The following is a 27,650-nucleotide window of genomic DNA, read 5'->3' as shown; positions in this document are numbered from 1 at the left end:
TCCTGATGTTAGTTATAATTTCAGGGGTTTCACCTAAGTTAGAGTAATACATGATTACTTTCATTGATTGCTTAGTTTGTAGTATCCATATATTATTCATTTAGTCCATCCATGCTGACAAAAGAAGTGGAAAATGTGAGGTATATGCTTTTTGTAAAATGTCCAGTTACTTACTTATAAAGCACCAAAGGCCAATGATGATAATGTGGTGTGAGCTCAGCGGTGTGATTAACGGGTCCCTCTGTACCTGAAGTTCAATTGTAAAAAGAACCCGTCCACCATGGGTTATCTTAAATAGTTCAACATTGTATTTATAATCTTGTACAGAACTGAAATTAAAGTATTGATGTTATTATAAGCTTGTTGGTTTAGGAATGTAACTTCTTAAAATATCATTTCAAAAAGAGCTGAAAGCATCTATAAAGTTGGTAAAAAAAAGTTTTATTTTATATAATTGTATGGATTGCTATCTCATGAGCATGTTATTTATAAAAGGTAACAGGGCAAAAAACAAAAAAACAAAAAAAGCCCACCAGGCATCTACAAATAACCACCTTCAAAAGGACTAAAAGGAAAATAAAATTTTGGTGCTAGATAATACAAAGGCAAAGTCAAAGAACTGCTCAAAATAATAATAATAATAATAAGTCATTTGGTTATGACATTATTAATAACCAATTTGACTAGTCCCATTGCTCACTAATATACAGTGACTCTTCTGGTTATTATAAGATCCAAATAATGTAATCTATGATGAAGCTACTCTGGACTGTCTACAATAGATACTAAATGGAAACCCCAGAATTCACCCAGAGTGTCTTCTGAGTGTGAAAAAGTGCTATGTGTAGTTAAAAAAAAATTTTAAATCCAATCTTTTACCCACACTGAGAATTTTAGCAGTGAATCCCCAGTGTAAAACCATGTCTTATCACTTCGCTATATTCAGAATTTGTACTAATACTGACAGAAGTTGAAACCAGAGTCTCCATTTTATGTTTACTCAACAACAGGCCTTCTTTCAGAGCTGGTGCAAACTGATAGTTTAAACAACCAAAATAAATGAGTAGGTAAAAGTGTTGTTTAAAGCACCCATTTCCATTGCTAGAGCTGTGAGGGTGTCAGTGGAAGTATCTGTCACTCCATGGATGTCAAGGTTGATCCAATGTTGTGTGCTCGTGTTTGGTATGACAATGACCTTCTTAGAGAAGTCACATCACTGGGTTAAGGTAGACACTTTTACATACTTATTAAAACAATTTTCCTGCCCTGGCCAGTTTGGCTAAGTGGATGGAGCTTCGGCCTGTGGACCAAAGGGTCCCAGGTTTGATTAGTTACGAGTCCTGGTTGGGGTTCGTGCAGGAGGCAACCAATTGATGTGTTTCTTTCACATCGATGTTTCTCTGTCTTTTCCTCTCTCTTCTACTCACTCTAAAAACGGATGAAAAAATATCCTTGAGTGAGGATTAAAAAAAAAAACACTAACAAGTTTCCTAAAAAAAAAAAAAAAAAGCAAAAAACAATTTTCCTTAGGAGTTCAACAAGGCAATGTTATTAACCTAGTGTGCTTAAAATGTACAAAAATGCAATAAAATCTATATCTCTAAAATATTCTAGTCAGATTTTGCTCTGATTGACTACCCAATTTGGGCAAATTGATTAGATTTTCACAAACAATCTGAAATATAAAATTAAATTTGGGTTTAAAATTTCTTGACATTATCATAAACCTATGATACCTATTAATTGGATGGTAATAAAAAAAGACACGGGATGCTGGAACTGACCCTTGACTGTTTTGACTCATACTAATTTCACATATCTTGCCAGAATTAACTATACTTTTAAAAATATAGTTATACTGTGCAATTATAGAGGTTAGTACATTTTTCAGATATAAACTCAATGACATGTTGCTGAAGTTGGCTTCTTCTAGAATTTGAAGTTATTTTAAATAGTGAATAAGAATATTTTTAAAAGATCATAAAATACTGCTTCATTGAATCTCTATCAAAGTAAGATTCCAAGACCCTTATACTTCTCAAAAGTTCTAAAGTCCATTATCTGATTGGGTTGGGTGAAATTTACAGGTCAAAGTGTTCAGCAAAAATCTTACCTACTTAGAGGAAGAACTGAGACTCTTCTGAGAGTCACACATTGATGAGAAACAAACTTAAAATAACCAAAATAGGCAGAAATGGTGATTCCGAAAGTGGCAATGTTGGCATAACTATCTGACAGTCACAAGTTGTGGACCAGAAGTTCAACATGAATATGTAAAACAGCAGTGGAAACAAACAAAAAATGCCATATTAGGACGTCCCAACGAGAATATGACTGATAAATCTGTTGAAGTTAGATACCACGAAGACCGTCTTTTGCCAAAGCTCTATGCAGTGCCAGGATAGCATAATAGCGGTGGTTAAACACAGCAGACAGTTCTATCGCTCACTGTGGGGCAAGACCTCCCTGGTTTGGAAGCCTGCCTTTAAAGTTAAGGGCATAGTTCAGAAGGCACATACTAGGTAAGGGATTCTGACAGGGAGGAGGGGCTGCGTTAACGCAGCCTTTCAAACACGAGGCCCCAAATTCAGCAGCAGATGTTTGGTGAACCTTATCTCCCCTCAGTGTATATGGGAAGCAGTAAAATAAATAAAGCTTTTATTCTTTGTTTCTTTCCTGGAATAAAGTATCAGGTTGCATAGATGACCTGAGGACTCCCCATTTGCTAGATTGCTTTAAAGGTCAGAATTTGAAAATTAAGGATTAACTGGAGATTGATAGTACGTGAGTGGGAGTGATAAACAGGCCCTTCTGCATTTTGCGCCATTGCCTCTAGCGTGAGGATGTCAACAAATACCACGTAGAAATCACGCAGAATGTCATCTCTGACGGGCTGATAGTGACTTCCTGGAAAGCTGAGATGAGGAGGACATGAAGCGTGTCCCAACAACGAGTGTGTTAAGTGACATCGGCCACAGATATTTGCTATTCCCGTTTGGCTTGTTTCAAGTGACCTTAACGATCTCAGAGACATACAAAGGTGGCAGCTGACCCCCACTACCCACTCTCCCTCCCTATATACTACATGCAAGGGAGCTGTAGTGAGAACAACAATGAGCTTTGAGGACATGTGAACAAGTAGGGGGTTTTAGCTGAGAAAGAAAACGTTTGCTCTTTCATCGAAGATTCCCATGCCTCTGACAAGTCCCCAAGAGTGACTCGATCTGGCTGACGTGGGTCCACAGGTCACCAAACAACATCTCCTCAGGACTGTGGACTCTCGCTACATCCTCCGGACAGGTAGAAGCCAGTTTATCAACCTCCTGGGATGGTGTAGATAGTAAAACACCTGCTTTGTTTGCTGTCTTCTCCGTGAGACACTTGCTTTGAGAAACCTTCCTGCTGAGTGCAGTGGACCTATCACTTGACTAATCAGAGGAAATTATCCAAGGCTAATTAGGTAACAGTGTGACCCAGAAGGAAACAGACAAAACAGCTGCCTGGTTTAAACCCTGAGGAATGAAGCAGAAAGGTACCAAGGACGCAGAGAGCATGGCCAGAGTGACCGCAGTCAATGAGAGGTCGGCTGAGAGGGGGGAGCACCCTTTGATGAGAGGTGACTGTATCCTATGGCTCCTCCACCCTCGGCGAGGGATGTCAGCCAGGCCTTTTCCTTGGGCTTCTCAATAGCACATTCTTCCAGGTACAGGTGATGCCATCCCGAGGAAGAGTGGGCGTTGGGAGAAGCAGCAGAAGGTTCTTGTGTCTATGTTGATTTGAAATTAATTAAATCTGTGTCCTCTTCATCCTCTGTTGGCAGGCCCAGTGGGCTCCCCCCGGGCGGCTCCTCTTGGAGAACATTAGCACCATTCAGTTTTAGGATTCATTATCACTGCAAAAAAACAGAACCGTCAGTGTGTTTCCAAGAAGCTACCCAGAGCTGGTCACTCCACCATGGAGGTGACTCACGAGAGCATAAACAGTCAGCAAGCCAACAGCCTTCAGTTTACAATTTCTAAAACAAAGGTCAATTAGGATATTTTATTTGATCCCTGAGAAGAAAATCTGTGAAGGCCAAGAAATAATCCCTAACTGTTGCTCTAATATCCTTCCCTAGTGCTGACGTGGAGGGAACCAGATGGAGTTGGGGGTTCCCCTTTTAATTAAATCTAATCCCATTCTCTATGAATAAATGCCAATTGCCTTTAAAAAAAAAATTTCCATGTGTTGTTTTCCCTGAAGAGTTTGTGGCCGGGGCATGATTTCCCCCTCCCCGCCTCCCCCTCCCCCAGCCCATTTTGTTCATATCCATAGGATCTGGAGGTGCCCTCTCGGTGTCCTTTAGAATCCGATCATCAGGCATCCTGGAGTGTGAGTTGACATTAATTATGGACGTGGTATTTGGACATGACCATGCTGGCTGGCTAACTTGTGCTTTGTTTCTAACGTGGCTATCTTTGCCACATACCTGGCTCTGTGGCTTTCCCCCAGTAGGACCAAGCCACTATTCAAGTCTCCTGGCAGGCAGGCCACTCTACCTCTCCTCTGCATCTCTCTTTACTTTGGTGTCCCTTCACTCAAGTCCCAGCACATCTGAATTTGAAGCGACCTCTGTCTCCAAGGAAGTGCCTGAATGAGAAGAATCAACACCACCTGGTGTCTCCTGAGTTGATAGGCGTATGTAGTCTGCAGTAGATTGTTCTTCTGACTCCTGCTTCGGTGCTCTCCTGCTCTGTGAAACACCCCGTGTTCCAAAAAGGACTCTGAAGCAACTTGGTAGGTATAGACAGGTAGATCCACGAAAAAGGAGGGAAACGTTGTGTGTGTGTTTGTGTTATGAAGATGGGGAAGAGGTTGTGATAAGGAGGGGCGATCAATGGGAAAGAAGGGGGAAGGCAGACATTGTCAAAAGGACAACTTCTATAGCAAAAGTTATTAAAAATGGAAACCTAATCGAAAATTAAGACCTTTTTCCCCCAATCCTCACCCGAGGATATTTTTTCCCATTGATTTTTAGAGAGAGAGTGGGAGGAAGGAGAGAGACAGAGAGAGAAAACATCGATGTGAGAGAGACGTTTACTGGTTATCTCTCTCACCCTGACCACGGACCGGGGATCAAACCTGCAACAAGGTACATGCCCTTGACCAGGAATCGAACCCGAGACTCTTCAGTCCAAGGGCCAAGGCTCTAGTCACTGAGCCAAACCGGCCAGGGCTTTTTATTTTTTTAAATCTAGAGAGTAGATGTAACAACGCACTTCACTTAAATCACCCTGAGCAACTCTTAAACTGGGTCAAGAAGTTTCATTTCTTGGAAATTGGTGGTAGCAAGATAAGATTTCTAAAATCCAGAGTTCATCTCCACAGAGCATGTCTCTTAATTCCATGTTTTCCTTTTGTTTACCTAACATTTCTGCTGCTCCAAGCTGAGTGTATGACAAAGCTGGCTAGGAATGAGCACAATGTCTTTTTTGTCCACAACACTGATCTGCGTCCAGCAGTTATAATAGAAGTGATATTAATTATATAACACCAATCCATATTCATTGTTGAAAAAATAGAAAATACAAATAAGCAAAACAAAAATATTAACAAGCTCACAACACTTAACATTTTGCTATTTACTCTTCCAAACATTTTTTCTGTGATAATGATATATGTTCTTTTTGTACAAAAATGGGATATTATTCATAGTGTGTGATAATTTGCTTTACTCACTCTGATTCACATATAGGCATCTTTTCTTTCTAATAAATATAAAATATCTTTTTAGTGGCTACAGCGAATTCCATTATCACTAGCCCCCCCTCCCCCCCAATATGTTTTTTTAACCCATAAGTTTACTGTTAAACATTTTGGCTATTTCCAATTTTTAGTTTTTATTTATTATAAAATTGCTGCATACTTCTAATTATTAAGCTTTGCATAAATATCTAGAAGAAGAATTGCTAGTTTAAAATATTTTCAATTTTAAAGCTTGACTAGCCTGCTGACAAATTACCCTCTTCCCTAGAAATTTTGTATAATTTACCTTCTCTCAACACTTTCCTTTAGGGAAATATGCTTTTCCCCACATCCTCTCCAATACTGGATTTTATTATTTTTACTGTTTTGGTAAATCTAATAGGTGAAAATAGTACAGTATTTACCTTTACTTTTTCTTTCATTATTTATTTCTAGAAAGAATAAACATTTTTCAAAGCTCTATTGGTAATTGAATTTCTTTTTCTGAATTGCTTATTGATACTTTGCTCATATTTAAAATGGATCAATCTCTTTTTTATTAGTTTGTGTATTAATAATAATATTTTTTTGTTCATCATGAACAAACACTTTTCTCCAGTTTTTCATTTTCCTTCTAATTTTATATACGGTGGTTTTTGAAGTACAGAAGATTTGAGTTTTTAATGTAGTTAAGGCTATCATTTCCTGATATGGTTTCTGACTTTGTTTCATGCTTTGAAACTTGTCTCTACGTTAAAATTATAATAATATTTGCCTATAATTTTTCCTTTATCTTTAATATTGAAATTTACCTGGGGTCTATTTAAAGTGTGAGGTAGGGTTTTAAGTCCCCCCCCCACCCCCCGCAAAATGTTAGTTGTCCGAAGACTATTTATTAAATTACCCACTTGCTGTGAAATATGACATTTATAATATATTAGAGGTTTACATATACTTGAGGCTATTTTATTGTTATTAAATTCTATTCCATTAATAATTCTTATTTGGTTCTGTGTGTACATAGCTGTAATGATTGGAGCATGTTCCCTGCAAATCCTGGCCCCTCCCCACTATCTCACAATTACTTTTTTCTTCTTTTAGAATTGTCTTGACTATTTATACACAGTGATTCTTCCAGATCAAATGTTCATTGGGATCTTTAAGAGACAGGGTTGATTTTAAAATGATAAAAATTTAAAATGATTTAAAATGAAAATCCTTTCATTCAGGAACACAGTATGTCTCTCCATTTATTTAACTATTTTAAAATAGTTAAATTAAAATTTGAACAATTTCTTTTTATGTTATCCCATGCATTTTTTGGTTATGTTTATGCCTGGGTGTTTCACATCTTGTGTTGCTTTTACGGTAGTGTGAATGCTGGATGTGCTAACAGTGGCTTTTCAGCCTAGTAGGTAGAGCACAGGGTCCGATGGCCAGATCTTGAACCATGGCTCAGCCACTTCCTTGTTGTGTGACCTTGGGCAAGTTAGCCTTTCTTAGCCTCAGTTTTCTGTTCTCATCTCATCTGCAAAACATACCTAATAATACCATGTACCTTATAGGGTTGTTGTAAAGAATAAATGAGACTCTCAGATGGAAGGGGTGGGGGGCAGGAAGAGATTAACCAAAGAACTTACATGTATATATTATATGCATAATCTATGAACACAGGCAATAGTGTGGTGAAGGCCTGGTGGAAGGGAGAGGGCTGTGGGGTGGAGGGCGTCAAAGGGGAAAAACAGGGACATCTGTAATACTTTCAACAATAAGGATAAAATTTTTAAAAAAGAATAAATGAGAAAATGTAGGTAAAGTACTATACCCCAGGCCAGTGGTCGGCAAACTCATTAGTCAACAGAGCCACATATCAACAGTACAACGATTGAAATTTCTTTTGAGAGCCAAATTTTTAAAACTTAAACTTCTTCTAACACCACTTCTTCAAAATAGACTCCCAGGCCGTGGTATTTTGTGAAAGAGCCACACTCAAGGGGCCAAAGAGCCGCATGTGGCTCACCAGCCGTAGTTTGCCGACCACGGCCCCAGGCCTAACATACAGGCACTTGAATGCATGTTATTATTATTAGTTTTTAAGCCGATAGCACTTGGTATTCCCAGGCAGTCTCCTATCCAAGTGCTAACCAGGTCCAACCCTGCTTAGCTTCTGAGATCTAACGAGATGGGGCGTGTTCGGGGTGGCATGGCCACAGACTGCATGCTATTCTTATTTTAAAGATTCTACACTAGCAAATATTTGTCTGTGAAACAGCAGCTGGAACACTGCCAAATTTCCAAAGGCTTTAAGAACCCATCTTCTGGAACAATCTTTCGATTTTTGAGCAGAATGTCCTTAAATGTGGTTTCTTTAGAACACTCTCCAAGCATTTTGAAGGCTTAGTGTGTGACACTGCCCACCAACCAGAACTCACTTACTTAAAGCACCAAAGAGCTCAGGAGCTCACCCGTGGCGCTTCCTGCTACAGCTCTGCAGACCCTGAGCAACGTGACAGACCCCACGACAAGAGACAGTCCCAGTGTGGGTACAAGTTGCTTCAGCTGTGGGCATCGTGCCATTCCCAGTGTCGCAACTCTCACATGCAAACTTTCAGCAGTGGTTCCACAGCCTGTTAGTAAGTCAACAACCTGGGATCTGGCCTACCGTCTGAGCCTGGGGGCATTCTCTCTCTCACGCATTCCTTTATTTAGTTAGATGTGCTTCCTGCTGTCTTTGTGGCTATTTATCATCTCTGTGAAATAATCAAATAAGCCCAGACGTTTTAAACTCTGGCAAATTCTAGAGTTCCCTGTTAAAAATATCTTGGCAAGCTGCCCCGAAATTGCAACAAATAAAATAAGTGATCTTGCTTCAGACCTCTATTGCTTGCCTTGATGTTAATTCGTTAGGTCTTAGTAACTTATTTATGACAGCAACATTAGTGAGTAATTTTTCTAGGAGTGTATATAGATATTTTAAGAATATGGGACAGCTTTCCCCAAAGCCTGTGTAGTAACAAGCCTACACACTATAAAAACAAATTGAATGGATTAAAACGCATCATCTAATTATTTTTAAGAAAGCACTTAATTGGAACGCTACCAGTTAAATGAGGACAGATGCAACTCTGACACCTTGTTTCATAACTGCCCCTTTGTTGCCGTCAGGATCAGATAAGCCATCTTTGTTCTGATCAGTTTATCGTGTAACAATCCCTCTTTATGACCACAGTTAATGTTCCCCTCTCTCCGAAGATGACAATAAACCTACGTTAAACCTTTCCTGCGATATGATGCTCTCTAACTTGCTTTTGGGAGAGTGCGGAGTTCAATTTAGCACAGAGTCACGTAACAATTAGATGACGCTCCCTTTCTCTGCATCAATATAAGGTCCCTTCTCCTTCCCGAAAGAGGCCTGGTCCGGGTGAAATTACAGAGGTCACGCATCTGGCTAACATCAGAGTCAGGCCTTGAATTAGTCCAGAGCATATAGATCATGCTCATAGTGTAGACTTAATCTGGGCCACTATTCAAGCAATGCTGTGGTTCATTAAATTTAGTACATCTTCCCACCTTCCTCCCCACACACCTGCATTTTTACAGTGTTACTTGAAGTTATCATCTTGTAGGATTATAAACTGTTCCATTGTATCCCTCGTAATACTTAGTTTAGATTTAAGGGAAGCCAGTTGGCACTTAATACACTTAATATTCAATCCTTCTTGACTTATGACTTTTGATGGACTCGAGAGGAAAAGAGGAAAGAGATCATCAACAAAGAAAATAATCGGAAGTGGCCACAGAGATTTACTTGAGTGGAGAGGCCAAAACAGTTCATGCAAAATGCCTGTTTTCTTGCAATTAATGGTTCGGGTCTCGTCAGTGACTGCACTACATGATGAACCATCATCCGCCAAATTCTTTCATGTATTAGCCGCATAGTAGCTGGCTTTCTTGCTGCTAAGCGTTATTGTTGTTGTTTTTTGTCTCCAATTTGTCTTTTAATTTATGGAACATCTCTTTTATTTTAACTAATTAATAAAAGAAAACAAAAAAATGCAGTTTTAAAAGAAACTCTTCTCTAGATTAACCTTTATCATAAACTGATTGTGTAAACTTGGACAAGTCAATTAACTTCTCTGAGTTCCAGGTTTACGCAGAGGAATTATTTCATTTTTAACTGGTTGTCTTGGCATGATGTAGACAGTGCCAGACACATATTAGGTGCTCAATAAATGTATTTTGAAAAATTACATCAACAATTGTACTTTCTCAAAAAAAAAAAAAAAGATAAAGAGCAGGGAAGAAACAGGAAGAAATTTAAAAAATATATTATATTAAACTAACCTAGATTTTCCTGAAAAATATCGAAGTGATTCATTTTTCTAATGTCATTGAATTCAGACATGAATCAATAAACAATAGTTATCTTGCCCTGAGCTATGCTACTCTGTGGTTAGAGCATTGGCCAAAGGGTTTCAGGTTCAATTCTTGATCAAGGGCACATACCTGGATTGCAGGTTCTAGTCCAGGCCCCTGTTGAGACAACCAATCCATGTGTCTCTCTCACATCCATGTCTCTCTCTCTCTCTCTCTCTCTCTCTCTCCCTGTTTCTCCCCGCCTTCCACTCTCCCTAAAAATCAATGGAAAAATATATCCTTGGGTGCAGATTAACAAAAACAAAAACAAAAACAAAAAACAACAACAAAAAACACCTAAGCATTGGACATATAGAAAATGCTATCTATACAAATGTCTTATTGTTATTATTACTGTACTTAACAAAATTATAAATCCACTTGGAGGGTACCTAATCTAATTTTCCCCCTGATCGTTTCCAATGATGTTACTGTGGCCAACAAGCATACAGGGAAAGAAGATGGGCACTTGGCTAATATTTGCAATTTCTTTTCTACAATTGTTCACCTAAGCTTGCAGCGATAAAAACACCAAGCTTTCAGGAAATCGTCTAAATATAAAGGCCTCGGCAAGAAGGAAGAGGCTTGGCTAGCCTGTAAGCACCGTAATAAAAAGGACTCTACCTTTCTGGCTTTTACCACTATCTAGTGGCACTCAGGAAGGTGTTGAGAGGGTAGGGTAGACAATGAGGGAGTGCATTCTTTAGAAAATGTAAACACCATGAAACCAACTCAGTGGGTTTGTTTTTTGCTATCACCACGAGCTGGCAATGCTTAACAATGTCAGTGATGACATCTCTCCAACTCTAAGGCAGACCTCTCCCACCGCCCGGCCCCACCCCTTGGACACTATTCCACTGACACTGTTCCCAATGCCTGAGACAATGCCTGGCACATAACAAGTGTGATTTGCAGGAGAAGGTGATAATGCGAGAAATAAGAATCTAGAACTCCGCCTCCCCTACAATTCCTTTGTCTTTTCCTACTGATTTTTTTAGAAACATGAAAACCATAATATAAATTCCCCATATACTTTGTACATCTCTGGCCCTTATTTAAATCCTATGCAAACTTTTAAATTCCACAGCCCAGGGGAAAATGTCCTTGCAATGAGGACAGGGCTGGCCAATGGAATATGTGGGGAAAGTTCAGAAAGACCTGAGAGTATGAACCCTAACAAGAGAAGGTTGAAGGGTTGAAGTTTCCGCACACAATGTGAAGCATTAAGTTTAGGATGGTGACCAGATGAACTCCCTTTCTCCAAAAGCACAAAAGACAATATATAACAGAGCTTCTATATCAGGCTGGCTTTCCAGCATCAAGAAGGGCTGAACTCTGTAAATAGACTCTGGAAGTCATCATTAACAGGAGGATGGGGAAGTGTGTTTTCCACTGAGATCAAGCCTCAATGACTACAATATACTTCCTGAAGCATTAGAATCACCTGTAACTGCTTAAATGGTAGAGGAAAGGTGACTCGTGTTGGTAAAAGCCAATGGGGAATTTGGGGGGTAATGATGTGTCAAAGTAGGTTAACTGATTGTCTGGTGGGGGAATCTCACTAGTGGGGGAGTCTGTGACTGTGTGGGGGGCAGGGAATATATGGGAAATCTCTGTGCTTTCCACTCCATTTTGCTGTGAACCTAAAACTGCTCTAAAATATAGTCTTTTAAAAAGCCAATTGGCAATGGAATACTATGCTGCAGTAAAAAGGAAGACGTTCTTACCATTTGTAACCGGAGAGCATTATGCTAAGTGAAATAAGCCAGTCAGAGAAAGATAAATATCCCATGATCTCACTCATTTATGGAATATAATGAACAACATAAACTGATGAACAAAAGCAGATCCAGAGACAGAGAAACATTGATCAGACCCTCAAACCTCAGAGGGAAGGTAGGGGAGGGTGGGGGTAAGGGGGAGAGATCAACCAAAGGACTTGTATGCATGCATATAAGCCTAACCAATGGACACAGACAACAGGGGGGTGAGGGCATGAGTGGGGGCGGGGGAGGATAATGGGGGAATAAGGACTCATGTAACACCTTAATCAATAAAGAAATTTTTTTTAAAAGCCAATTGGGGGAGGGGGAAGCAGTTGCCAGAGCATAAAAGAATTCTTTTCATTTGCATGATAATTTAAGACTTACAAAGCAGTTTTTTTTTTCTCATGAGCCCATGAAAATGGAAGAACAGGTGTCATGATTTCAAGATGAGGAAACTGAAGCTCAGCGAGTTAAAGTGACTTGTCTTCGAATAAGAAACAAATGACCATTCAAGTCAGGTCTTAAAACTAGTCTTCTGATTCTAAGTCCAATGACCCTCCACCTGTATCTCTTAGGATTCACAGCTTCTAGAGAAAAGAACAAATCTCATTTCTGCCCTAGATTAGATATTCAAAGTTCTGAAACACCTGAGATAATGGAGCCTAACAAGAGGAGGTTGGAGTCTTTGCGCACAGTGTGTGCATTAAGTATAGGGTGGTGACCAAATCCAGTGAAAGTAAGTTTCACCGGTTATCAATGTAATTAAGACAGTAGTAGGAGAAATAAATGTAAATGAAATCACAATGAAAAGTAAAAATTATCTAAACTATGAAAGTATCCAAACTATATGCATATCCTTTTAAAAGCTCCAGACTGCTAAGAGGACTGTTCTGAAATTACCAACATTAATGGGCCAATGCTATTAATGGAGAGGAATCAAACGTCTCCAGGAAGATCAAGCAAATTCCTGATTTCTCAGATCAGTGAGATTCAAAGAAGTCACCTGGAAAACCAGGTGCAAAAATAACACCCACCCGACACTCTAGATGTGCCTGGGCCTTAGGATACAGCCACATTAGCCCAAAAGACAGTGAGTCTATGTACCTCAATTTTAATTTATTAATAATAATAACCGATACTTGTTGAGAGCTTATTTTATGCCAGGCTTTGTTCTAAGCACTATGTCTTTTCTTAGTTTTTACTGAATAAAAAATACATTTGCTTTGCAATATTGTAACACCCTTTGAAGTAACCAGAAAGTGCCCATGGCACCAGACGTGGGACTTGCCACTCTGGTTTTATAACTCTGGTGCTGGATTCATATAGAGGAATGAGTGAAGGCCTGACAGTCATTCTGTGAATTACAGCCAGATGGTTCTGGGCCATCAGAAGAAGGTAACCGTGCCCTTTAAAGACAATAATTTAGCCCTAGCTAGTTTGCTCAGTGAATAGAGTGTCGGCCTTCGGACTGAAGGGCCCGGGGTTCGACTCCAATCAAGGGCACATGCCTGGTTGTGGGCTCAATCCCCCATGTGGGGTGTGCAGAAGGCAGCCAATCAATGATTCTCTCTCATCATTGATGTTTCTGTCTGTCTCTCTCCCTTTCCCTCTCCCTTCTCTCGGAAATCAATAAAAATGTATATTTTTAAAAAGATAATAATTTAGCATAAAGCAGATCTCCAAATAAGTTGGGGAGTTTTGCCTTACAAGTAGAAATGGGCTAGAGCTTATTTCTAAGAACAAACTCTCAATATTTAGAAAATATGATTTCTAAATTTTCTCCATCATACAAGGAAGGCTCTAATGTTAAGCTTCTTCAATGCTGTCAATAATTTAAAAAAAACAAAACAAGAGACAGACAGGCATATGAAACCACTGGCATTTTACACCATTTGACAGTACCCATCAGAGATACAGTACTTAGATATTTATACTAGTGGCCCGATGCACAAAATTTGTACATGGGAGGGGGTGTCCCTCAGGCCAGCCTGCACCCTCTCTAATCTGGGACCCCTCGAAAGATGTCCTACTGTCAGTTTACAGGGATCGGGCCTAAATTGGCAGTCAGCCATCCCTCTCACAATCCGGGACTACTGGCTTCTAACTGCTCACCTGTCTGCCTGCCTGCCTGATTGCCCCTAAGCACTCTGCCTGCCAGCCTGCTCACCCCCAACTGCCCCCCGTGCCAGTGTGCTTGCCCCCAACTCCGCCCCCTGCTGGCCTGCTCACCCCCAACTGACCCCCCCTGCTGGCCTGCTTGCCCCCACCTTCCCTACCCACTGGCCTGCTTGCCCCCAACTGCACCCCTGCTGGCCTGCTCACTCCAAACTGCCCCCCCCACTGTCCTGATCACCTCCAACTGACCCCCACTGACATCCTGCTTGCCCCCAGCTGGCCCCCCTGCTGGTCTGCTTACCCCCAACGGCCCCGCCCCCCACCAGCCTGATCACTCACAACTGCTGTCCCATCCTGGCCTGATCACCCACAACTGCCCTCCCCTCTTGGCCTCTAACCACCTCTATCTCGGCCCTGCCACCATGATTTTGTCCAGAAGAACGTCTGAAAGGTCTCCTGGAAGGTCTCCCAGTATAATTAGCATATTACCCTTTTATTAGTATAGATCAGTGGTCAGCAAACTTATTAGTCAACAGAGCCAAATATCAACAGTACAACGATTGAAATTTCTTTTGAGAGCCAAATTTTTTAAACTTAAACTTCTTCTAACGCCACTTCTTCAAAATAGACTCGCCCAGGCTGTGGTATTTTGTGGAAGAGCCACACTCAAGGGGCCAAAGAGCCGCATGTGGCTCGAGAGCTGCAGTTTGCCGACCACGTATATATAGATGGTTTTATTGATGACTTAAGCCCTATATTGGGCATACCTAGTGGCTCACTTTTAGGTAAGATAAAAATGCAGGGGAAATACTCCTTTATAATGTCCTTTGTGATACTCCCCCTAGCATTTTTTCTTTTACCTGTTTATTAATATCTGGTGTCTCATTTAGATAAGACAGAATCTTTTCTGAAGCAGCAATACATTTTAACATGCAAATACCTGGTGAGGTAACAACAGGTAACATCTGTGAAAAGATATATAGACTTCTATATCAGAGCAGTGGTTTGCTGCAGTAAGATTGAGGTGGTTTGATGTGGGGACAGATGCTATAGAATAGTGACTTCTTCAGTAAGGTTTAAGGGAAGGTGCAGAATAAGGGTCCAAAAGACAAACATCTGATTGCTCCAATAATCAGTCTTTTCCTGCAAGGCTCTGACCGAGGGCCCCAATGATAAGTGGCTGCTCTCTGAAGATGATTGGCACAGGACCTCCGGTCAGCATGGAGGGAGCGAAGGTGGGTGCTATTGACCCTGCTCTGAACGTTTATTCTGTTTATTCCGACCGAAGTGCAATGTCTCAATCATGGGCTCAGTCAAGTTCTCTGCTCACTGGTCATCTCAAGTCACCTCTGTCAACAGTTCGGTGCCTTCCAAATCACAGCAGTGCTCTGCGCAGCAGTCCCTACCTGTTAAACGGTCAGTCCTGTTTCCTGCGAGCACTTCCCACGTCCTGACCAGACAATTTTCTTATCAAAACACCTCAAACATGGTAATTTCTATCTTCACAAAAGATAATATAATTTAAATGAGATTGTGGAATGCTAAGACACCCAAGCCCCACGCACTAAAATTTTCTATCAAGCAGAGCCACCTAGTGGTAGAATGAAATGTTTTTTTTAAATTCTCCTTTAATTTCTCTCATATAATAATCCCATCCAGATGGGGTTCCCTCCCTCCCAGATGGGGTTCCCTCCCTCCCTCCCTCCCTCCCTCCCTCCCTCCCTCCCTCCCTCCCTCCTTCCCTCCCTCCCTTTCTCCCTCCCTCTCTTCCTCCCTCCCTTCTTTCCTGTTCATTTTACTCACTCCTGTTTTCAGCTACCCACTTTGAGACTATCACCTCTATTTTCCTTACCGAACATCTACTCATCCAAGATAAACAAACCTACAGTTTGTTATAATGAGAAAGTTTTATAACTGAAACAGAAGCGGACTTAAAAGTCAGTGTCTCTTTAGAAGGGCAAGAAAATGTCAATACTAAATTATTTCTAAAGATAAAGAGTAACTATTTACTTTGTACCTTTCTATTTTCCAAAACTCACACTTCCTTTTCTCCACACCACACACATATGCAGCCATGGGAAATGTCACATAAAATGTACAGGCAGAGAGAAGGTGAGCAACAGTGCTCTGCGGGGGTCTCCGGTCCCCACCCGGTATGCACATGGAATCTATGGCAGAAATGAGAAGTACCTTGGGCTGTGGTTTGACTCCTTTTCTTCTTTTAAAGTAGGTAAACATTCACTGTCAGCTAGGACAGAATGAAAGCAAACGCATTGTTAGTCACTGAAATTCTATTTTCTATCCATAAAACTCACACAGTTAAACGTCACATTTCCCCGGTCTGTATGTGCAGAAATGGCCTCGCCAGGGAGTTGCAGAGGTTCAGGGATTAATGGTGGCAAGGCTCTTGAAACGGACAAAGCACTAAAGCACAGAGGCAAGACTTCAGTGTGCGTATAGCCCTGTTGGAAAGGGCACAGATAATGGTGGCTTGATCATTCGGTCCCTGCAGAACCCCACTGTGGCTCCAAAAGCCCGAATCTGCATGATTCAGGTTGCTCGCTGGAATAAAACGGCTTCACCTGAGGTCCTGATGTGCCGGGAGAATGACTCCAATCAGGATGCACCATCAGAAAGAAGCAGGTAACGTGGGGGGCAACTAACCTTAAAGTCATCAGACTTCCATTACAACACTGCCATTTTTAAGGGAAATAAAGAACTATTGGGTCTATCACCTGTGTGTCAAAATAACTGCTTTAGTGTCAAATAGAAAGTCTTTTCCCCATTTTATGCTTTTAGTGAATGTACCAGGATCATGGTTTTGTATTTAAATGATCTCAGGAACAAAAGGGAATACACCAAAATTTTAAGAGAGGTCGCCTTTGAGTGGTGGAATTCTTTTTCATTCTACATTTTTTTAAATTGTCTAAATTCTACGGTGTATGTATTTTACTTTTATAAACTAAAAACAACAAAGTGAATCTACTTTAAGGATTGTTTCCTTTCCTCACATGCTTTCCAGAGCCATTCAGTCCTCAATATTGGATTACCAAAAACTTCAAAATTGTGCAAGTTAAGTGGTTCTAGTCTTTTGGAAAACTGGTCTTGATAAGCCTCTGGTACAATAATTCTACTAACAAATCTTTAAATTATATAAACTCCATTGTAGATTGTTGAATCTGACAGACCCCAGGGTATTTTTTATGATAAGTGTTAAAAATACAAATGATATGACAGTATAAATAGTGGATTTTATTAATTTAAGCTGAGCATTAAAAATAATTTATTGATTTTTAAAGAAATTAGAAAAACAGCTGTCAGTATTTTTAAGTCCAAATAGTTATTGAAAACTAAGAGACATATACTGCAATTACTGCCAGATATTAATTGGAAATTAGGTTATATGGGAATATTTATATCACTATTTATGTTAGTGCTGTCCAGTAGCCTTCTTTACAGTGATGGGAATGTTCTAGATTTTCACTATAGTAGCCACTAGCCACAAGTGGCTATTGAGCACTCAGAATGTGGCTAGAGTGACGGAGGAACAGTATTTTAAATTTTATTTTTAAAATTTTAATCTCAATAGCCACATATGGCTAGTGTGCATTGTACTGGACAGCACCGATCTGTCAACTATATTTGATAAAGTTTACAACCGGATACAGATTAAAATCATAAATCTCTAAATATAAGGTGATGCCAAAAGCTAACTTTTTCCAGATAATTTGGACTCCGATTTCCTTGCTTGAAAAAAAAAGACCATTTTCTTCTTGAAAAAGATCATTTGAAAAACGTGAACAAAAACAAAAACAAGCGGCAATGATGCGATTATTAAACTGAATATTTAAGGATGGTCAGACCCAAGTGTGTTATCTGTGTGTACCAGAGTGTTTGTGGACTGGGCTCACATGGTTCCACTCCAGGATTTATGGGGGATTTACAAAGTTATTGCAGCCTTCGGTGAGTAGAGAGGACAGAAAAAAAACAAGGTTACCACATACCATTTCTATGCATGCTCATCCATTTATCAAGCTCTTCCATCTCTATTTCCATAACAGAGGGTGTGTCTTCCTCAAAAATAGGGCTAGAAAGAGAGCAAAAAGCTTGTTGAAAGAAAGAAAGGTATGGTGGGCTGAATTTCTGTGGGGGCGTCTAGCATGTTGACTGTGAAGAAGATGAACTTGATTCAGTGTTTTACACTCCAGGGTAGACTCAGCGTGTGCCCTGTTCAAATGTACCAAACTCTAACAGGGAGAAAATAAGAACAACAATCTTGACCTACCACTGGTCCGAAAATGGAGGGCGCATAACCCAGCACAACCCAGTGTGTGTGTGTGCGGGGGGAGGGGGGGGCCGGGTAGGGTGGCGGTGAAAGGGAACCGGAGACTCTGCTCCCCGGAAGGCACACAGGGGAGCACACACGGCTTCCACTGCGCAGCTCCTCCGGGGAGTTGCCACATTTAGCATTGTCACCTTGCTTAATTTCACTTCCCTTTCTTTGGTGTTTTTGATCGGTACCCCCAAGTCAAGAGGCTACAGTCAACGAATTGCTTGCATCACCTCTCCCTTCAGTTCCCATGCTTTTCTGTCTTGGAGAAAGCGAGCAGTTTCTTTGAGAAATCCACTGCCCTCGCTTGCCAGGGGAGGTTTAGAGCACCCAGTTTGGAGAAAGAAGCCCCTGGTTAATGGAGGTGGGGACGAGGAGGGGGGTCACCAACTCTGAACAGCTGCAAAGGTGTTACACCTTGAATAGGAAGCAAGCGAAGTGTCAGAGTAAGGCTGCTGTGGTTGGGGTGGGGGCTGGAGGAGGATGTGGGCATCGCCCTAGAACATCCTCCCGTGGTAAATCTTCTGCTTCCCCCCTTCCACCGATTTTCCTTCCTCTCCCCTCCATTCCCCTTCTACCAGGGATCTCCTTCCTTAATACCAGCTGAACTATCTTCCCTGGTGATAAAAATTGTAATCCAAATAAATGAAGCAACGTCTTTGAAAACCACCCAGCGTCAGACTATTTACGATGCGTTTGGAATTGGCAGCAGGAGTCAGAAAAAGATTCTTTTCTGAACAGAGGACCCTGTCCCCAGCCCAGGTCCCCTTCCAGGTTGAGGCTTGAAGACAGGGACATCCTTCCAAAGGCTGTAGACCACGACAGGCTGTCTTCTGGGGCTCAGGAAGCAAGAGGTCCCCGCAAGGAACAAAAACTCCTAAGGACCGATGGCCCTCCAACCTGCTCCCCTCCCTACCGTCCTTGTCCACGCCGAGCTGGGCCGGCGGGAATGGGGAAGACTTACACTTTCAGGTTGTCGCCTCCCGGTTCATCTAAAAGGGAATACACAGAAAGGTCATGCTGGCTTTGTTTGTCTGGAACAGCTTTTTATTTCAACAACAGCTGAAATCTGCTTCACAAACAGAACAGAACGGCCTTAAGTAAGTTGCGGGTTTGTTTTGTTTTTTTCTTCTTTTTCTTTTTTTCCTCCCCTATGTTTCTGATCTGGGCACTACCAGGGGCACTTACTGCCCGAGTCAGTGAATCAAGACCAGCAGATTCTCTCCGAGAACTCTAGCACACCAGGACAATAGCTGTCAAGATGTGACTCTAGTCTCGGGAGTAAGTTGCGTTTTTAAAGGAGCAATAATTAACCTCTAAACCAAACGTGCTGATTGCCATATTGAAATGAGGTCCCAGTCCATTGGAAACCTGTTTTCCTTTAGGTAGGAGGTGCTCTGGGAGCACTCACTTCAGCGCAGATGTCCGTCCCTCTTTGCTTTCTCCACACAAAGAGGACCAACGGTGGTAAGGCGGCAAGAAAAGGGTCTCACAAGAGGGCCTGCTCCTTGGCCCCCGGCTCCAAAACGTCCCAGTTCAAAGCTCTGCTTTTCACCTACTTGTGACCCACGGAACCCGACACTGTGACTGTCCCTTTGACCCAAGTAAGATGTGGGGACTCCATCCAGAGCGCCCCTCGGAAGTGTCCCGGCACCTGCCCTTTGCATGGCTGGAACCCTCACTTCTATCCTCAACTTACACACTTCCCTCAGGGAGGCCTCCCCCAACTCCTCTGCCTGAAGTGGGGGCCCATCTTCCCTGCTGTTCCCCAGCGGAACACGTTGCTCGCTTCCTTCATAGCACTGGCCCCAGTTTGTCACTGATGGATTCATCTGTTTAATTCTTTTCCATCGGTTTTTTTCCAATGGACCATTGCTCCCAAAGGGCAGAGATTGGGTCTGTCGTGTTTGTCATAGCGCCCCTCTCCTCCCATCCGTCCAGCACAATACCTGGGAACCACTCAGCAGTCATTTCCTGAGTAAATGAACAGATCTTAACCTGGATTTTGTCCAGCGCTGGGTTAAATGTATGGCTGGTGTTTGGGACTTAACATTATCAAATAGTGAAACTTCCAACGAGTCTGCTGTTCCTTGCTATTGGTTGAGGTAAGAGGCAGACCAGAGTTTGCCAAACAGCTGTACTGCATGCCTGCTTCCAACAAGCCAGGTTTTCCCTGCCTTCCCCTGCTTTTCCTGCTACTGGTTGAGATAAGAGTCAGACAACAGCTTGCAAAATGGCTCTGATGCATGCAGATCAGACTCCAAATGAACATGTGGCAGGAATCAGAGCCCAGTGTCCCAGCGCAGGTGGTGTTTTGTTTGGCAAGAGGATCAACGCACCCAGAGAAATGAGGCTACGATGTCAAGCAAGTGGATAGCATAGGCCTGCTGCCCCTTTTATGATGCGAAAACCAGTAAGAAACAAACCACTTTGTAGAGGTCCACCAAATAGTTGGATGTTCCTAATCCTTGGCCGTCAGAGGCCTCATTTTGTCTGGTCTGCAGAAATGCAGGTCCCCAGTGAGGGGACATAACCAGCAGGCACTTGGCACTGAGCTCCTGGCCGCAGCTGGGAGCGGCTGTAGTTTTCTGTGGGTTGGCAAGCTTGAATGGCATTGCTAATCCAGGAAAGCTGGGCACAGATGTAAGTTTCATGCCATCACTGCTTACCTTGCAGGAGCTGTAGGTTATGTCCTCCTGATTCCCACCCGCTGCCCCCAAATAGGAATCTGAAGATTCCTGCAGAGGCCTGACTCCTTAAAACTTTGGAGGAAGGGGAGATGTACATCGTATATTTTATATTTATATACATCATATATATATATATATATATATATATATATATGTGTGTGTGTGTGTGTGTATATGTGTGTGTGTGTATATGTGTGTATGTATGTATATATACTAATATATATTTTTTTCATCTAAAATTTACATGCTGTTTCCTTAAGGGCTTTTACTATAAATAAAGCCACTACAGGTGACCCATAAAAATCCCCTGTTTTGTCATTCCCTCTCCCTCTTCCCTGTTTAATACACCCCCCTCCCCCCCCCCCCCCCCCCCCCCGCTAATTTCTCAGGGAGCAAGTGTCCCTGGAGCCTCACTGTCTAGGGCATGGATTTATCTCTATAATCTGAGCGCCCACAGGCTTTGTGGTGAGTAAAAGCTAGCCCTCGCTGCAGATGATGGAAAAGTTTAAAACCCCATTACCAAAGTGCTCCAGAGGCACCAAATGGGAAGCTCCTATAATCAGTATTCAAACAGAGCAAAAAGCTTTCTGCAGCCTCATCTCCCCTGCTCCAGGACCATTACCCCTGCCCCAGCCGCCATGGCAACAGAGAAACATCTGGGAGAGAACACCAGAGCAGAGCATTAAACCAGGAGGAAGACCAATTACTTGTCCTCAGCAATCAGGCCCTGCCCGCTCCACTCCACCTGGCCTAAATCTCTTTATTAATAGCCACCCACTCCCCTGCATCCAGGAGGCAAAGGTTGCTCTTACACAGCCCCTCACCCTCACTTGCTCCCATTTTCCCTCCCATCGCCTCCCGTTTCACATCCTTCCACCCACTTTGTCCTCCTCTTTCAGTTCCTACGTTGCACCCGCTTGGCCTGACAATGCCCCCTCTCCCGCAGCTACCCTGTGCATGGGATGGTGGGATTGCTGGGGTGCAAGGATGGGGGCAGGAGCCCAGCAGGGGGCTGGCTCGCTTATCTTGTTTCCATGCTGAACAGTGAGCAAGGGAGACAGCCTCTTTCTAGAGATTTACTGAGCAGAGCCAGGTGTCATGTGGCCACAGCCTGTTTAAAGTGATGGTTTACTGCCAGCTGTTTCCCCTGCAGCTCTTTCAAAGAGACACAGCACACCAAGACATTTAATAATAACAACTGCCAATGCAATGCCTGGAGGTGTAGGAAGAATGACAATAGAACATCGAGTTACTACACACAGCATTTCCCTTTTCCTGGACGGGAACCTGCTAGGCCCAAAGAAAAAAAGGCAATTCCCAAATGGATGAAGCGTTCTTCCTAAACATGTTGGCCAAGTCATTGCCAGTTGTCAAATTTAAAGATTTACTTTCTGGTGTAGAAGAATATGTGAAGAAAGAAACCGTGTGTTTATTGCTAACTCTGAGGGGACATCATCCATGCCCTCCCACATAACAGTCCTTCGGGAACTTTTTAAGTCCCCTGGAACTTTTATTTTTCCTGGAAAACAAATGTATTTAAATCAGATTTTGTGAATTTAAATACTATCCTTTTATTGGCTTGCTTATGATGTTAAATATGAATGGGCAGAATTCAGTGGGCAGTCATCATTAACCCTTTAGCATTCAGTTTGTCTGAGGAGATATGCAAGTGTTAAGCAGTTAACCACCTGTATCTATATTAAAGGAGTGGATAGTAAAAGAAAATATTCAAGTCAAACTCTATATATTTATTTACTTATTTTGTAATAAGCAACTTCTTCAAAATGCTAAGCTCTCTATGTTGTGTTTTCTTAAAGTAGGGCATATTTAAACTAAACAGAATGTGCCAATTTATAGTAAGAATATGTGAAAATTTTGTTTTTTAATCTCTGAGAATAGGTGTTCTTTAAAATAAGTTATAACATTGTTCCATTTACTCAACAAACATTTACTGAGCAGCTAATCTATATGTTGGGCCAGGCACTATGTTATGTAAAAGGGATAATAATAATAAGCTAATACAATATGCCAGGTATTGTTTTTTCTAAGCCCTTTTCGTAGATGAATCCATTTAATTCTCACAACAACTCTGTGAGGTAGGTTTTGAATTCGTCCATTTTACAGATGAGGAAGCTGACAAAGAAGTCACAGAACTGGGAAATGCAAACGCCAACTAGGCAGTGTGGTTCGAGTCTGTCCTCTCCACCTCCAGCCCACACTGTTAAACAGATAAATAAGACAAGTTCTTGCCTCTCTTGGACCTTAAAGAGAACGTAACCTAGTTAAGAAAGACCCAAAAAAGGCAAGTCCCCAATTTATGCCAATGCAAATACTGTGCACATTGTGACCACAGCCGATGCGAGCACAGTAGAGGTGGTGATTAATTTTGCCTGAGGAGTGATTACTCAAGCCTTCATGAAAACTTTAGAAGTGAGCATTGAAGAATGGGGCTGCAGTTTGCCAAGCAGACAAGAAGGCAATCCAGACAGAAGAAATGGCATCACCCAGGCATGAAGGCATCCTGAAAGTACAAGCCCTGCTCTGGGAACAGCAAACACTTCAAATATGGCTGCCGTGTAGGATGCACGGGCCATGTCTGAGGAGGAGGCTGGTTCTCACTTATGATGGCTTCTGAACTTTGAGATTCCCACAATAAAGTTCCATGAAAAAACCCTTTCTGGGTTTAGAGCCTAAGAGTATGACCATTTGACTGGATACCCCCAAATTCCTCCCAACCCCATGACCCCATTAGGTAAAATCAGCTGTGGGGCTATCTGGTTTAGGCAGGAAATTCTCACCTTTCCTACTAAAAACAAACAAAAAAAAATTAGGCCCATGCAGCTCTGTTTGCCTTTGCTTTTTCTTTAGCTTACAGAGGAGCTCCCATGTGATCATGGTTAGTAGGTCACCCCAAAATTTCAAGCAATGGAGGAACATGTGTATTTCCTACTTCCTTGAAATCTATTATATCAGCCCCTATCGTGAAAGGTAACGAACTTCAGTGCGTCTTCCCCGGCTCACATTTGCTGTACCTGAGGGCATAATGGGAAAAGACCATTTACGGTTCCTGCCGAGAGCTTGAAGGCTTTCCTGGTGCTAGGACATGAGCAAGGCCTGCAGGCCAAAGGCATGACCTCAAAGCCAGAGATGCCCTGTTAATGGGCATGAGGGACATCCAGTGAGTTTTGTATGCACATATGAATATGTATCTTATTAGAGAAATTCTCGTCCCTTGAGTGATCTTTGGAGTGACTAAAGTCTTCAACTGAAAAATCTAATTGGTGCCCTGGTCAGTGTGGTTCAGTGGTTAGAGTGTCGGCTCGCACACTGGAGGGTCACAGGTTTGATTCTCGGTCAAGGTTTCGCTCCCTGGCCCTGGTGATATCTCTCTCTCACATTGATGTTTCTCTCTCACACCCTTTCTCTCCCCTTCTCTCCCTCCCTTCTACTCTCTCTAAAAATCAATGGAAAAAAATCCTCAGGTGAGGATTAACAACAAAAAAATCTAATTGGAATCATTTTTTACCAGCATAAGCCAAAAGTATCCAAGTCTCCTTTGGACCTAGATACCCTAAAATCTAGTATGTGATGCTCCTGGAATAGGAACTGAATACTTTCAGAATGAATCTCTGACCTGGGGAATTTTCTATGAGACTGGTTTTCTAGGAGATTGATGATAGCAATCTTTAGCCAAGTAGGACTTTGCTTATGAAAGTTAGCATAGCTTTCATGGGAATAAGAACAATGCGTCACCCAGGCCTTTTCAAAATCAAATTGGAATGTGGCATGGGGGAGAAAACAATATCTGTGGCAGAAATATAGGTGGAAGAATCCCCTTCTTGCAGTATGATGCCATGGTCTCTGCCTTCCCAACCCTGACCCCACTCCTTCACCATCCTTACCTTTTCCTCCAACCGTAGGAACATGTTACATTGACCTATTGGCCAAGATTATACGAGGGCATTATCTGGATTCGGTACAGAGCTGGTAGCTGTGTATATTAACTTTCAATTTAGGCTAAAAACATTCTCTTTTTTAAAAAGAACAAAATATGGCATTTTTAAACTTTGGAAAATTTCATTGAAATATGTCATTCATGACTTATTATTATCCTATATAATAAAACCCTAATATGCAAATCGACAGAATGGCAGGAAGACTTATAGAATGACTGGTTGCTGTGATGTACAATGACCACCAGGGGCCAGACACTCAATGCAGGAGCTGTCCACCGGTGGTCAGTGCCCTCCCACAGGGGGAGCGCCACTCAGCCAGAAGCTGGGTTCATGGCTGGCAAGTGGTGGCAGGAGCCTCTCCTGCCTCCTCTGCAGGTGGGAGGTAAGGAGTGAGGGGTCCCGAACTGCAAGAGCCCTGGACTGCGAGAGGGATGTCTGACTGCCAGCTTAGGCCCAATCGTGCCTAAGCCAGCAGTCACACATCCCCCAAGGAGAACTGGACTGCAAGAGGGCGCAGGCCAGGCTGAGGGAACACCGCCCCCCCCTCCCAGTGCACAAATTTCATGCACCAGGGCTCTAGTTTTATATAATCCTTGTTGCTTAACTTAAAACCTCTCATTTCCTTCTCCTATCCTATCCCCAACTCCAGGCAGGTGTTAGGATAATACTCACATGTCTGTAAAACACTCTGAGATCCTTGGCTAGAAGGCAGCTCTGTGTAGAAGCAAAAAGTATTTTGTTTTAGTGTTTGGCCATTGACCCATGGAGCAATTGTCTGGGATTGGGAACACACAAAATATTTACCTTGCTTAGCTTTTTCTCTTTTACAGTTGATTACAATGAGTACCACTGATATGAGTAGGAGTGCCAAGAAAACCAACGGGATCAACACCATCAGTATAAGCTCTAGCTGAGTATCCTCCTCATCATTGAGGGTATAATTCGTATAGTCAAATTCTATTTCTGTGGTCAATGCAGCAACTGTACTTATAACAGTAGTATCTTCATCTGTAGGTTCCACATTCTGGGTGACATCTGTTGACTCATCTTCTGACTCATTTTCTGCCTCAGAATACTCTGTGAGAACACACACACAAAATTGAGATTGCTATGGAGACAAAGCTAGTAAGTTATATTTTCAATGATATTTTAAAATTTTTCCTACATGCATCCAGTGGTAAACTTGATTTCCTGAATTGGACCTTCCAGTTCAGTGTGTTACAGAGTATTGAAGTAACATAAATGGAGCTCAAGCTGGGAGTACATTGAACATGGAATCAGAGTCCAGATAAACCTCCCACAAATGCAGACAGTTTAGCCTTGACCGATACTTTAGATACATTTAATCAAAGGCATTAAAAACCTTTGCCCTGTCATGGATGATATTCTGAGACATCTCCTATAGGGTATCATATTTTAATAACATTTCTGAATAAATCGAAGCCCACATGTACTGAAAGGTAGGTACTTGCCACATAACACTGAAAGGTAGGTACTTGCCACATAACACTTTTAATAAAAGGCTACCTATCAGTGGAAAAGAATTTTTTGAAATTGCGGTGACTGCTTCAGTTTCAGCATCAGGGCTCACATTCTGCAGAGAAACGTGTCTGCCTCCGAGATTATCTGACAGAAATCCTCCTGGATTCTAAATAAAAATACAATGTGTACTTCCTTTGTAAAGTGAAATTCCCAAGGGGAATTCAGAGACTAAAGAAATGGTACCAATATTTAAAAGTATTTAGTAAAATGAATCTTTAGAACTTCCCCTATGTAGAAACTCTGAGCAAGTTAATTCTGTTTGAACTTCAGATTGTGTTGGAAAACCATCATGTGGTTCATCACAGCACTGGAAAGGACTATTATTTGAAAGATCTTTCCTTGCCTGGCTATGTGATAGGTGGGCTAAAGGTTTTCACCTACCATGTTACAACGTTGCCTATCATTCAGAGGGGGCCCAGTTGAGGAAAATAGAATATGAGTTTAGTCTACAGAACACTTATCAGATGAGTTAATTTTTGTGAAAGCTCTTTCTAAGGTGTTATGCAAATGGAAAAGTTGGCTGTTTTAAACTATGCCCTGTTGCTACAGGCTAGACCAGTGCTCCATAGAATGACCTAGCTGGCCACAGCAGAGGCAATCCAGTACCTTGTCTAGATGCATGACTGTATGACAACGGATTCATCTGACTTGATTTATAAAACCTTTGTTTGATCACAGTCTAATTATTTTGGTTATATATATATAAACATTTCCGTTTTCCCCAAGACCAGGGAATCCACTTGATAATCACATGAGTGATCCATGCAATGACGAACTGCAGAATGTAACTAACTGGTGCTCCTCACCTGTATGTACCAAAAGCAGGATTAAAAAAAAAAACAACTCTACCATTTATTGACCTCTGCCTTCTGGATTAAGTGACTTTGCCCTATATTTATGTCTTTGAAATAAAGTAAGTCAATGCTGTATTCACTCAAGCTTTGATATATCACATATCATCCTGGGTCAGGAAAAGATATTTGTCTACCAGGCAGCGACCTCATTAAACTCATTCGCTTGTAGGACTGCTAGAAGCAAAATGCATTCTTTACTGAAAATCCAGGCCACTGAAGACCTGACTGGGGGGTGGGGGCGGTGAGTGGGGAAATGG

At 41.9% G+C, this 27,650-nt stretch overlaps 1 protein-coding gene across 1 annotated transcript in view; it reads right to left on the bottom strand.

Moving 5' to 3' along the window:
* Nucleotides 1-420: 420 nt before the first annotated feature.
* Nucleotides 421-27,650, bottom strand: part of TMEM154 (transmembrane protein 154) — a 42,486-nt gene continuing 15,256 nt past the window's right edge. The window contains exons 2-7 of the mRNA XM_079773139.1: nucleotides 25,802-26,074; nucleotides 25,670-25,711; nucleotides 19,316-19,343; nucleotides 18,026-18,108; nucleotides 16,212-16,269; nucleotides 421-3,892 (exon numbers count right to left, since the gene is read on the bottom strand). Of these exons, the coding sequence (XP_079629265.1) occupies nucleotides 3,877-3,892; nucleotides 16,212-16,269; nucleotides 18,026-18,108; nucleotides 19,316-19,343; nucleotides 25,670-25,711; nucleotides 25,802-26,074 (500 nt within the window). The 3' untranslated portion in view covers nucleotides 421-3,876. The remainder of the gene's footprint in view (nucleotides 3,893-16,211; nucleotides 16,270-18,025; nucleotides 18,109-19,315; nucleotides 19,344-25,669; nucleotides 25,712-25,801; nucleotides 26,075-27,650) is intronic.

The sequence above is a fragment of the Cnephaeus nilssonii genome (assembly GCF_951640355.1).
Source record: "Cnephaeus nilssonii genome assembly, chromosome: 5".
Lineage (NCBI taxonomy): Eukaryota > Metazoa > Chordata > Mammalia > Chiroptera > Vespertilionidae > Cnephaeus > Cnephaeus nilssonii.
Note: the sequence above shows the minus strand (reverse complement) of the source record. Positions and strands in the feature narration are given on the sequence as shown.